Genomic DNA, 12,705 nt, shown 5'->3' with positions numbered 1-12,705 from the left:
TGTTTACCACTGCCTACCTTGAACTGTGCGGCTCTCTCCTGGATGGCACTGAGCTCCTGTACATACCAGCGAGTGACCGGGAGAGAGAGGTGAGAACTGTTGAGGACCACAAGGATCAGCTGGATCAGAGAGGAGGCCTGGAACCTCAGCCTGCCCTCCCGCACCACCTCTATAGACTTCTTGGACTGAAAAGACCACATACATATATCCATTTATTTCATATGTATCTTGCAACACGAGATTTAATTGGCTAACAAGCAGGGTGTAAATATATGTACACTCAACTTGAGCTGGAGATTAATGAAGAAGATCACAATACATTAAATGCATAAAAATGTGGCGCGAAGCGGAGGTTGACAATGGTTTTCGAGGGGTGTCAATTTCAACTGTTACCCTCCCAAACAGGCACTATTTATATAATAACATATGACTAAAGTACACATCATTTTAAACATAAAATTAAAGTAATAAATTGACACATTCAACCTTAAACATTGCGAGTAAGTGACCTAGCATTCAGCCTTACCTCACTGGTATCCGAGGGCTGGGGACAATAAAGAGGTGGAGCTGGGAGATAAAGGTCCTGAGGAACAAGTGGTGACATCTGAGCCACTGTGTCCATTAGGCGGTGCACCAAAGTGGTTAGAAGCCAAGGAACCACCTCCACAGAGCTCACAATGCCCGCTGTCAATATGTCCTCCATTGTTCTTGACAGTTGAACAATGTTTGTTTCATTACTTATTGGTATAAATCCTATCAAAAAAAGAAAAATACAAAGTCTGGTCAGCTGAATGAAATTTGATTTACCCCATCAACATTCTGTTTAAACACATGTGACAAATCCAGTTCAAAATTCCTAAATATTGACTTGACATTTACCCTCATTAGCCTCCTCGTGCGCAGCACCTTTCTGGCTACCCCTTTTGTGCAGATGGACAAGGGATTCTAACTTTCTCTGCAGAAGAGAAGCAGGTTCCAGGGACTGAGGAATCTCTAAGGGCTTCTTTTTCCTGAGATAAATCGAAAATGATTTTATGAAAATCTTCCTCTATGTTCAATATCATATTCTGCAAAAGAGTTTGGATGTAATTCTTGCCAAACTTACTTTTTATACACCCTCGGGGCTATACCCCTGTGCTGGGTACAGGCCACAGATAACAGGAATCCGACTTTCCAGTCCCCCATCTGGTCAGCGAACCATGCTGCCTCACACACCAACCCACTCAGTAACAGGTACTCCAGGGTACGCTCAGTGGTCCACACCCGACTCAGCCCTTCCTTGGCGACGAGTCTGTTAATGTCATCATGGTATCGGGGAATGATTCTACTGTCTGTCAATTAAAAAAAATGCCAAATTAAAGTCATAATCTAGAAAACAGGTTCAAAACATCTAAAATGCGTAGCTGCCAAAAACTGAATACAGCACTATACCTTTATTAGTGTTTCCCAAGTGGATGGAGGGCAGGGGCTGAGGACAATGGGGAGGAAAGACATACATAGTCTCGTTGGTGAAGTAGGTGGCCATGAAGCGGGCCATGCTCTGTACTAGCTGTCTCACCCCCTTGTTCTTGATACAGGGCACCTGATGTTCCCCTCCATAAGGCTGCAGGGATAGACAGTATCAGATTATACTGAGGTAGAAATCAATATGTTCAAGCAATATATCAATGCATATCTTGGAATATCCCATGGAATTATCTGAACGAATGGAGTGGGATGAAACAATGATACTAAAGTGAGCATTGTAAGTGCTACAAGTATTTTGTAGCATTACAAAAATGAAGAAGATAGCATGGACAGTCTACCTCCATCCTCATGGAATTGTAAACAATGGTCATTAGTGGAGGTTTCTCCACCCCCGCTCCACTTGTTGGCAGCTGGTGGTCCAATATGGAGGAGGACACATTTCCCTGGACAATTAGAGAGTCCACAAAGTCCACACATTTCCCAAGATCTTCCTTTATAATGTAGGTGTACAAAACAGAATGCAGGTTATGGCTTATTCTCTCCACATCCTCTGCCTTGTCTACAACCAATTTCTGAATGTTATTCTGCTGTTCTTTATATCTATAAGCATTTGAATGTCACCTTGTTATACTGTAAACGTTTTAGATTTTTTGTGTGCAATATCAGGCTGAAATGTTAGTTTAAATTTAATCGAGAAAAAATCTTAGAAATAATACAGTGTTTTTGCATATGTGATACAGCTAACTTCATAATGGGCATATCAGCCTGCAGAGCTAATACTGATGTGCATGCAGGGCTGATACGGATCTGTATCACATCCCTTGTGGAACTTCTCTGGTTTTTCCCCTTTAGAATTAGTTAAAAATTGAAGAAAAAACATCTAACGTAATCATGTCTTGATTGAAATGAGGCATAGAAAATAGCTCTGATGTTATTACTGAAGTATGTAATAAATATAATAATACATACCCTTCTCCATATTACACTCTGTACTGTATCAGCCCTCGACCATTATCAGCCTTCGGGTCTTCGACCATCCAGCTGATATTGGTGTCTTAGGCTGATACAGGGTGTAATGTAGAGAAGGGTAAGTATTATTCTCTAGGTATATACATATCTGTATACCGTTTAACATTGTACCTTATATAGAAGAACCACCAAAAAAATGAAAAATTAACATACAAATGTATACATGTAATAAGTTTACAGTACATGCAAATCTTTCATTTAAATGGCCCATTCGGTGGTTGATGTTAGGTGCTTAATTCAATACACACCTGTCAGGTGCTCTATCTCTTTCTTCCAAGCATCTACAGCTTTCGTATGCATTCCATCTAGACTGAGCTTCTCCCCTAGAGAAAAGGTCAGAGTTAAAACTACATTTAGTTTTGTTAGATTTTTCTAATATAGCTTTAATTACATACATAGATTTCATAAACAGTTACATCAGTTCTGAATGGATACAATGGTGCTCCCAAAATACCCTTTGTGCTACCCTTTGTGTTATGCTACAATATACAGTAAAACACGCTTATAACAAAGTGCCAGGGTCGGGCGATTTTACTTCATTATAAGCGTAATTCATTATATCCGTCAAGTTTACAACATATAATAAAGTCATGGGGAATGAAAATCACTTCGCTGTAAGCATCAATTCTTCATAAGCATGTTGGCTTTAACCGTGTTTTACTGTATATTGTAGCATAACAGCAATTTTCTTTTCTGAGGCATGTAGTTTGAATGTTTGAACAAACAAGTCAAGATATAAAACTCCATTTTATCATACTAGTATTTCCATTTATGCTTGTGCCAAAAATAAAACAACAAGTCATAGATTATGATATCCATGTGCATTTCTCCCCACAACAAACAAACCCCTTTCTCTCAAACCTACGATCCACCAACAAATATTCTATTGTCATTTGATGACATTGATGTACATGTACTTGTAATAAATAATTCTTTGAACTATCAACTTTTCATTCTTCATTAATTGATTAGTACAGGTAATTACATGTACATCAAATGAGAAAAATCAAACACAAGAAGATAAATTTAAGAGAAAAACCACTTCTTACAACACAGAATCTGATATTCTCCCTGAAAACACCTTTGATAAAACTGCTCCTCTTTCCACCCTAGGCAGGAATAAATTGGTTCAGAAACTGTACATGAAACACATTTTGTATATACATTACATGTCTATTCAACAGAATATTTGTACACATATAAGATTTTTGATATGTAATGTATTATTTGAGAAGAAATTAATTCAATATATAAATACATTGAATTGGATCGAACTGTATCGAACAACAGGCAACATGCTTACCGGTATGTTCACTTCTATTTTCAAGGTACAATTCTGTTAATATATAGTTTTGCACAGGATACATCTTTAAATTTTTGTAGGTTAATATCATATATTATAACATGTACATATATGTATTACAAATTTTAGGAAATGAAATGCTTTTGAGCACTGTTGATTTTATTTTTTATTTTTCATTTGCATAAAATTCGATATATGTATTCTGAAAGAAAGAACAAATACCATAAAAAAATACAGGGTATCCATTATATGGTTACAACTGATATGTCATTAATTCAGGAAACCGGCATCAAGAAATGAATATATAGAACTCAGTATGTATAATGTCTGTTTGTGATAACTTCCAGCAAAATGCAATGAATGTAAGTGTTATTTTGCATGGCAAGTAGTTTTTTATTTGTATTTGATCATGAATAACATACATTTTTTATAAATTGAATTTTAGAACTTTTCCAACAAGAATTTCGAGAAACCCCCCCTATGAATCATGCTGTGTAATATTTCAATATACAGTAGAATTAATTCCATCAAAGTACATATCAGTAATCTAAATATTTCTGAGAAATTGTATGGATCCAAGCAATATTGAACTCTAGTCTCATCCAACCAGATGCTCAGCTGTTTCCATTAATCTCAGAAAAGCAAGAGAGAGACCCTGCTTGTCGGAGATTTGTGGAGACAGCCGAGCGTCTGAATAAACAAGACTATATTAAACTCTAGCTTAGGAATACATACGACAACAAAAAATATCTAAATTGTTCGTACCATGTAAAATATGACTATTTTCAAGAAATTTACAAATAAGTTTCCTTGAAAAAACAATGCTTCAAAATCCCACTTGAAATATATCGATTATTTTCAAAAACTAAGTGTTGTCAGCGGTATTGATTTGTGCTTATGTCCAAACACTGTTTCACTTCTGGTTTGCCAGAGTAACTGCATAGGAAAGTTGATCAAAATCAACTCCCATAAACAATTGATAATGAATAAAGGAACTGAAGGTTTGACTTCTAGGGATTAAGGTTTGAGAGATCAAGAGTTTGAGTATTACGAGTAAATTGGCTTAGTTATATAGGGAAAATCCGAGCCAGAGACTCTTTTCGAGCAATCAAGAACTTTGAGCGATCGAAGTTCGAGCCATCAAGACTTTCCTGTATTATCTCCACAACACAAAAAATTATAAAATAAATAATAAAACTTTTTCCAGAAATCTGTAAAATAAAAAGGATTTCATGTGACTTATAATTTTTAATTTGTTAAGTGTGTTAAAATTATGTTTAAAAATAAAACAACTCTTCATTGATTTTAAAAAACCTAAATTAAGAGGCCACCTGTCTTAAGTTGCCAGTTTGCCATACTCCCACAAGTGGCCTCTTAAAACAGGTGTGACTGCATGTACATCTTTCTAGAACTGATTTTGCATAAATGATGGGAAATTCCATATACAGTTATACTGAACACGCTTTCCAAAATGCGAATCACATTAAATGTCAAGGTACAGGTGTAAATTAATTTTTACGTCATTAAAAATGTGAACAACATCATTAACAAGAGGCCCAGGGGCCACATAGCTCACCTGAGCAACAATAGCCTTAACTCTGATCAAATTAGCATTACAATATCAAAATCAAAATATCTTGACAACTAAGTACAGTAAATCTTGCTCAAAATTTTTTAAAACTCTGCCAATTTTTATATCCAGATATTTATATGGTAAATACCAAGCCCCTCTTGTTGTTGTACCTGTATGATGGTTTTTCTCTATATATTCCTATATACCCTCTCCCCTTTCAAAATGCCAATCGTTATCCACATATTTATATGGAAACCCCCCCCCCCCCACTTTGTGGCCTCACTTTTCTCATCCCCCCCCATTGTGGTCATGCCTTACACCTGAGGACCATGATTTAAAAAAAAAAAAACTTGAATCTACACTAATTGAGGATTCCTCCACACAAGTTTTAGCTTTTCTGGCCTAATAGTTTTTAAGAAGAAGATTTTAAAAGATTCTATCTATATACTCCAATGTAAAAATTCATCCCCCCATTGTGGCCCCACCCTACCCCTGGGGACCATGATTTAAATGAACTTAAAATCTACACTATCTGAGGATGCTTCCACTCCAATTTGAGCTTTTCTGATCTAATAGTTTTTGAGAAGACGATTTTTAAAAGTATTTTCTCTATACATTCTTATGAAAAAATCCATCCACCCATTGTGGCCCCACCCTACCCCCGGGGACCATGATTTGTACAAACTTGAATCTAATCTACCTGAAGATGCTTCCAAACTTGAATCTAGTCTACCTGAAGATGCTTCCATACAAGTTACAGCTTTTCTGGCCAAATAGTTTTTGAGAAGAAGATTTTTGAAAAATACCAACAAATTTTCAATAATTCTAAATTATCTCCCTTTAAAGAGAATGTGGCCCTTCATTTAACAAACTTGGATTCCCTTCACCCAGTGATGCTTTGTGCCAAGTTTGGTTGAAATCTACCCAGTGGTTCTGGAGAAGAAGATGAAAATGTGAAAAGTTTCCAATGAAAAAGCCAACACCAACGCCAACAACAGACAAAGGACATATTTTGATCAAAAAAGCTCACTTGAGCTTTCAGCTCAGGTGAGCTAAAAATGTAAACAACATCTGTTTTTAATGGGGAAGGCCAACTAGATTTTCCTATTTTATCATATTACACATCAAAATATTTCAAACGTTTACAATATCAAAATACTGTAGGTTTCTTATTTGAAGTGAGTTCTTAATTCCACAATTCAACTGTTTGGCATCGAACCGCAAGAAATATAATATTTTGAACATCTAATTTTTATCATAGTTTAAGTTTTCATCTGTCCAAAAAATAAAAGCAAGATTTTAAAATTCGCGAAATTTATTTTTGATTTTACAAGGTTTTAATTTCTAGCATTTAATTAGGAATCTACAGTCTTGTATTTGTTTGCTTTATTTACAAAGAGAAGCATCACCTTATTTGTAATTTATACCGATCATTAGGCAATCTTTTCAATACATGTTCAGTAAAAAGGAATCTTGGTTCTTTCAATCATATGTAACCCTTGGGCTGAGTGAATTCACCTTGTGGTACTTTGGTTGCAGCTTTCCTGGTAGTGCTGCCATCAATCTGATGAATAATTTGCTCTACTGCAAACATCAGACTCCGCAGCTGTTCCGCCTCTCTCTGGACTCCGCCGCCGTGCTGGAGAGCCGCCTGGAACTGAATCAAACCCTGGTACAGCAGCTTCCAGGCCCCACACAACCTGTCCAAAGAGACATTACACTTGGTTTGTAATTATCAACCCCCACTATCACTATTTGTTCATAAAGGAAATGAGTCAGAGGATCTTTTATCTTTTAAAGATAATTACTATTAATTACCAATGTGTGTGTTATCATTATTACAAGATATTTCAAGTAGAATTTGATATGCATTTCTGTTATATATTGTTTAACTAAATATTAAAGATAGAGAGTCAAAAGAACATGATTCCATGGCAAAAGGTTGTTTTAATCTTGCGCAATAACTCTAGTAATAACCCAATATTTATGTTGATAAAAAAGGTAAATTTCATCCAAACTATGTTAGTTAAACTTTAATATTTACATTTTCAACTGTCTTTGTCTGTGATAACATTACGAATCAACTTTGTACCCTATAACCCAATAACTTCATAAAAAATGAGTGACACAAAATGGGTGTATCTTAAAGCATAACCGAGTTATACTTAAACAAGTTATAAGGAATCATTCTTTGAATATTATGAGGTGATAATTTCGGTCAGGGCGTGGTCAAATCTATCATATAGCCCTTCAGGCTTTATTGGACTTGACCACGCCCGACCGAAATTATCACCTCATTATACTCAAAGAATTCCTTATTCCTTAAATATTCATGAATGATATGAACCCAAAGGACTGCCAATGATAAGACTGTCGAGCCGAGGCTCTAAAAGTCATTTTTTGATAACTGTGTAAAACAAAAATTCCATTTGAGGGATTTTATATGTTGTTATTAAGCATATTTATACCAAAAGGTTTGTTGTTTCATGGGGGGGGGGGGGGGGGGGGACATTTGTCTACAGACCAAGATACATTCCAAAAAAGCATTTTGCTTTGTAACGTTTCAAAAAATAATTAACAAATATGAATTAAACTGAAAAGGACTGTGCAGTATGGTCTAATATCTGCCCTAAATTTTAACCAATTTTTAAATAGTGTCGTATAAAAATCAAATCTTCATAAATCATTGTACAGTGGACGCCTATCACGTTAATCTTGATTTGAACCACCATTGCTCATTGGCTATTTATCTATGACGTCAACTTTATGACCTTATTCCCGCAAATTTGCAAACGGATGAAAATATTCTCATTTTTGCTTTATATTTTGCATTCGGAAGTACCGGTAAAGTGCACAGGTCTACTCAAGTAAGATTTTAACATATGTTTTTCTTCAGATAATTATACACATTATACTATAAAATGGTACTTGAGCAAGCCTGCGCTCAATGTTTCCCAATCGAAAAATCATTGGAAAACACCCATATTTTGCCTCAAAACATCCATTTATCAAAATTAGGCAATCTTCATGACGTCATTCCTACATTATGACGTCACTGTGGTGATAACCTTTTGCACCCTTATTTCTAATATGATTCTAACTATCTTCGCCCTTATTTTTAAAGCGCTTTATAAAACTTTAATTTTGGGGGCAAAAAATGCATAAAACTGCACATAGTCCTTTATTTAATATCTAACGTAAACATGTGATTATTAAGCTTTTAAGCACATATCTGTTGCTAGATAATATTTATCTCACTCAGAGAGACTGATTTCAATGAAATTTTTTTGGACCCCCTGTAAGCATAACTTTTGTTTTAAAATTAATAATTTGACTGCAAATTTTATTTTGTTATAATTTGATTTGATTTGATTTGATTATACTTTTTAGTAGATAACTTTGTTTTTTAATATCTGTCAGAAATTCTGAAATATTTGGATGTAAAATGAAGGCGGGAAACAGGCGTTAGCGTTTACAATTCTTTCTTCTCTACATTGTACATGGCATGCAACCAGGAATTCAGTATCTGAAGCACTTGTAACCAGTATTGAAAATGATATCTACCTCTTTCCAGGAAGCTGGGACTGTTGATCCAGACCCAGAGTTCTAGGGTCCGTGTATATTATCTCCCTAGCAACAGATCTTGGTGACAGATGAGCCTTCATCAATATAGCTGGCTCATAAGCATGTCTCTGCTGACCCCTGACCTCTAAAGGTAAGCCTGTGTAAGCCGCTGAGGACTTAGGCACCCATACGTAAACTCGATTCAAAATGGATTCGGCAAATTTGAGTAAGGCATAGCAACCTGAAAGAGTTTTGATCCTTGGATCTGAGGCATACAATTCTCTGTTATTTAGCACAAGTTCTAATGTATCATGGACTAACTTCAAAGCTCGGGGCATGAGATGTTGATTGATAATATCAAAACGTAGAAGTTCCATGATTTTCTTGAATGTGTTGACAATGAAGAACAGCCTCGGATTTTGAGCTGCTGACGGCTTAAGATGCCTCTGTGTTAAAATCTCTTCCATGTTCGGAAAATCAAGAACAATGGAAAAAAGTTTCACAAAATTGTGGGTGACATATTTGGTTGTGGTATCAGTCTCTGTATTCCATGGATCAGTGTAGGAAACAGCTAACTTCCAGCAGGTGAACAGAGAGTTTTCCGCCACCTCAAAATGTCTACAAATAGCTTCCAGGTTTGTCAATCCAGCAGTGTTATCTAAATCAATCACATCATCATCACACTCAGCAAAAAGGATCTTGCCATGGCTGAGGGCGTCAAAGCCCCGATGTTCTTGCTCCAGGAAACTGATATCCTCACTATCCAGGGTACCATTCAAGGTGCTGTCTGGCTCCTCAAACTGAAAGTGTCTCTTCTTGGACAAAGGTATCCTTCCTGGCTTTCCACCTGTAACACAATCATAAGATTTCCAAAATAAAAGTATCTTTATTGATTACAAAGATTTTGATTCATTTTTTTCAGGTTAGCAAAATGATTAAATGAAGTCTTCCTACGTGTCATTCTAACCAACATACCATACTAAAAGCTAAAAGCGAACTTTAAGTTGGTTTGAAATTTTAAATAATAAAGTTTGATTTGATATATCTGTTTTCAAATGATTTTGAACCATTGGGGACAGCGACACTGACCTGAGTGAGCGGGGAGATGATAGGCTGTCACAACGGAGTGGTCCAAGTCCTCCTGTTCCATAATTCTCTGCATGTGTTTGGAAGACAACAAAATCAGCTCCCTCATCAGGGACACGCAGGTCACATCAGCATTTATCTGGATCACTGTCACCATGAATCCATCCGAGAAGAGGATTATGGGTAATCCAGGGTGTGTGGTGACAGAAAACTTTTGGCCCATCTTATCGGCCTCGGAGGTGGTGGAGCTCGGTGACACTGGTCGACCGTCCACAGAAAACACCTTCCCTTCCTCTCCAGTGCTGCCAGAATTAGAGCAGGAATCAGAAATTGAAGCAGAATAACAAAAAAAGAATCTTTGAATTTACTTGAAAAATTATTGCAAAATGTCAAAGATATAGTCTTCCCCCCTCCCAACAAAAAATACATGTAATTGCTTAATATAACATGTAAACTCTAAAGCATGGATGGATATTGTTGGTGTATGTTCAGTAATGTACCACTCTTTAGATATATGCATTTTTTTTTCTCACTAGAATACTGCATACACTGAATATTGAATACATGTAAATGGAATGATTCTCCACAAATATTGAAAAAAAAGTATTTTTCTTATAAATGATACAAACAAATTTTGTCAATCTGGAAGCTTGTGTACAGTGTAGAATCAATTTACCATTAGTGATATAATGTTCATTTGTATGAGATATAGGTCATTTTAAGGTACCTTGAAATAATTCTCAGTAAAAAAATATGCAAGCTAACTCAGATTCCTACCTACATAACATTTTATATACATATACACACATTTCAGTATATCTGCCTAAGTATCCAATATTGAGGATTAATGCAATGCAACGTAAAATTAATCACAAATTAAAATAATTTAAATACAAGGTTCAATTTATCAAATACTTTAAATCAAGCCATTTTTTCATTATAGATTTAAACAAATCATTTGTTTACTTTTAAATTTTGAATCAATGGTTGAAACAATATTATCATGGTATTTAAATTAAGGGCAGATATTTGTACATATCATATAATTTATAGATTAGTGGTAGTTCTTTCCATCTATCTACTGGTACCTTATAATCTGTAACGGATGCAGCGGTAGGTAGTAGGAGGGTCCTAGATTCAAGCCCTGTCCGTGAATGTTAAGAATCAGGGGTTCTCCCAGTCGACTAACAATACACACAGACCCACTCTTCATGATGCACACCAGGAACAGGTCATCTGCTGTCCAGGCCATGTCAGCCACCCAGTAAATCCTGGAGAAAACAAAACAACCAATCCACTCAGTCTGCATTACAGGAAATGAATTTTTAAATGTTTTATATCACCTGATATTTTGAATTTTGAATTCTTAAATGGCTTTTTCATTCTAAATCATCTGTGTTACAGGATATGAATTTTCAAATGCTTTTTATTACCTAATATATTTTGAACTTTAAAACATTTTAAATAAGTTGCACATATAATGTCATCCATATTCATTGCCCAAAGTGTGCCTAGCATAATTTAATTAATTTATATTTGTATCATTAAACATCTTGTTGTTAAACCTTTATAACATCTGTATCACAGATACAATATTGACTTCATTTAAAGGGACCTAGACACAATTTGAGACGGAAAATTTATTTTTATTCTTTTTGTATATAATGGTTTACTTGTGTAATTTGCATGATTCACCAAAATTTGAATGTTAGAAGTCATGTTACAAGTGAGATACGGAGAAAAGAAGTTGTTGTTATGTAAACAAAGCTTGAGTCTTAATTTTGTTTACAAATAATGCATGGTACAGAAATTACCTTTACTTTGATGAAATAATTTGTGACAAACAAAAATAACTGATTTAATATGTTCATAAAAAAACATCAACAACAAAAAGCAACATCAGATTTAAACTTATACCAATAGAACACATATTTAAACAATAAAAGGATCCGGGCTTTGTTTATCTCAGAGTCAGTAACTCGCTTGTATCTCGATATTTGACTTTCAAATTTTGACAAAACATTAAAAACATCCATACTGACCATTCTAGACATTTAAAATGAAAAAATAAATTTTGAAAAATTGGAGATCAAATCATATCTAATTCCCTTTAATTTTCAGACATATAGCAAAAGCACGCATCAAACAATATTCCCTACCTTCCCCTAAGTGACCTTTTGTCCTTGACCCCACAACCTTTTAGACTAGAGACCATCACTGTGTCTGTTAGGGGCGAGACAAAAAGCAGACAGGTTAAAGCCGGTCTGTTCTGGTTCATGGCAACTGCCACAATCTGCCCACTCTGGATGTATTTAGCTACTATGGCACCCCGAGAAGACACAGGTTGAAATCGTGAGTTGATGTGCTGGAATGGATACTTGATGATATTCCATTCAACATGGAATGAAGGGGATCTTTAACAAAAAATAAAGAAGTTAGAAAAGAATTTTTTAAAATCATAATATTTTTTTTTTGGACTTCATACTTATGCAAATCTAAATTTACATACTTTTTTATCATGTCACTGTAAAACTCATGAAGTTGTGCTTCTACATGCATGATAACTTACCCATCAAGATTTGCGTCTGCCCTCGTGAAACGTAATAACAGCGTGACGATGCATACATCAACGTCATTATTGTACATGAAGGAACACTGGCAGCAAAGTCCTAGGCTCTGAAGA

The 12,705-nt window shown here is 35.4% G+C and overlaps 1 protein-coding gene across 2 annotated transcripts in view; it reads right to left on the bottom strand.

Moving 5' to 3' along the window:
* Positions 1-12,705, bottom strand: part of LOC105340093 (ciliogenesis and planar polarity effector 1) — a 42,670-nt gene that overhangs the window by 13,683 nt on the left and 16,282 nt on the right. For both annotated transcript variants that reach the window (XM_066065218.1, XM_034458952.2), the window contains 13 exons: positions 12,592-12,698; positions 12,182-12,436; positions 11,111-11,293; positions 10,026-10,324; positions 8,937-9,783; positions 6,891-7,072; positions 2,745-2,819; positions 1,806-2,026; positions 1,432-1,603; positions 1,106-1,331; positions 880-1,010; positions 527-753; positions 18-185 (listed from right to left, as the gene is read on the bottom strand). In XM_066065218.1, coding sequence (XP_065921290.1) covers positions 18-185; positions 527-753; positions 880-1,010; positions 1,106-1,331; positions 1,432-1,603; positions 1,806-2,026; positions 2,745-2,819; positions 6,891-7,072; positions 8,937-9,783; positions 10,026-10,324; positions 11,111-11,293; positions 12,182-12,436; positions 12,592-12,698 — 3,093 coding nt within the window. The remainder of the gene's footprint in view (positions 1-17; positions 186-526; positions 754-879; positions 1,011-1,105; positions 1,332-1,431; positions 1,604-1,805; positions 2,027-2,744; positions 2,820-6,890; positions 7,073-8,936; positions 9,784-10,025; positions 10,325-11,110; positions 11,294-12,181; positions 12,437-12,591; positions 12,699-12,705) is intronic.

This window comes from Magallana gigas, chromosome 7 (assembly GCF_963853765.1).
Source record: "Magallana gigas chromosome 7, xbMagGiga1.1, whole genome shotgun sequence".
NCBI classification, from domain to species: domain Eukaryota; kingdom Metazoa; phylum Mollusca; class Bivalvia; order Ostreida; family Ostreidae; genus Magallana; species Magallana gigas.
This window is presented reverse-complemented; position numbering and strand designations above follow the sequence as displayed.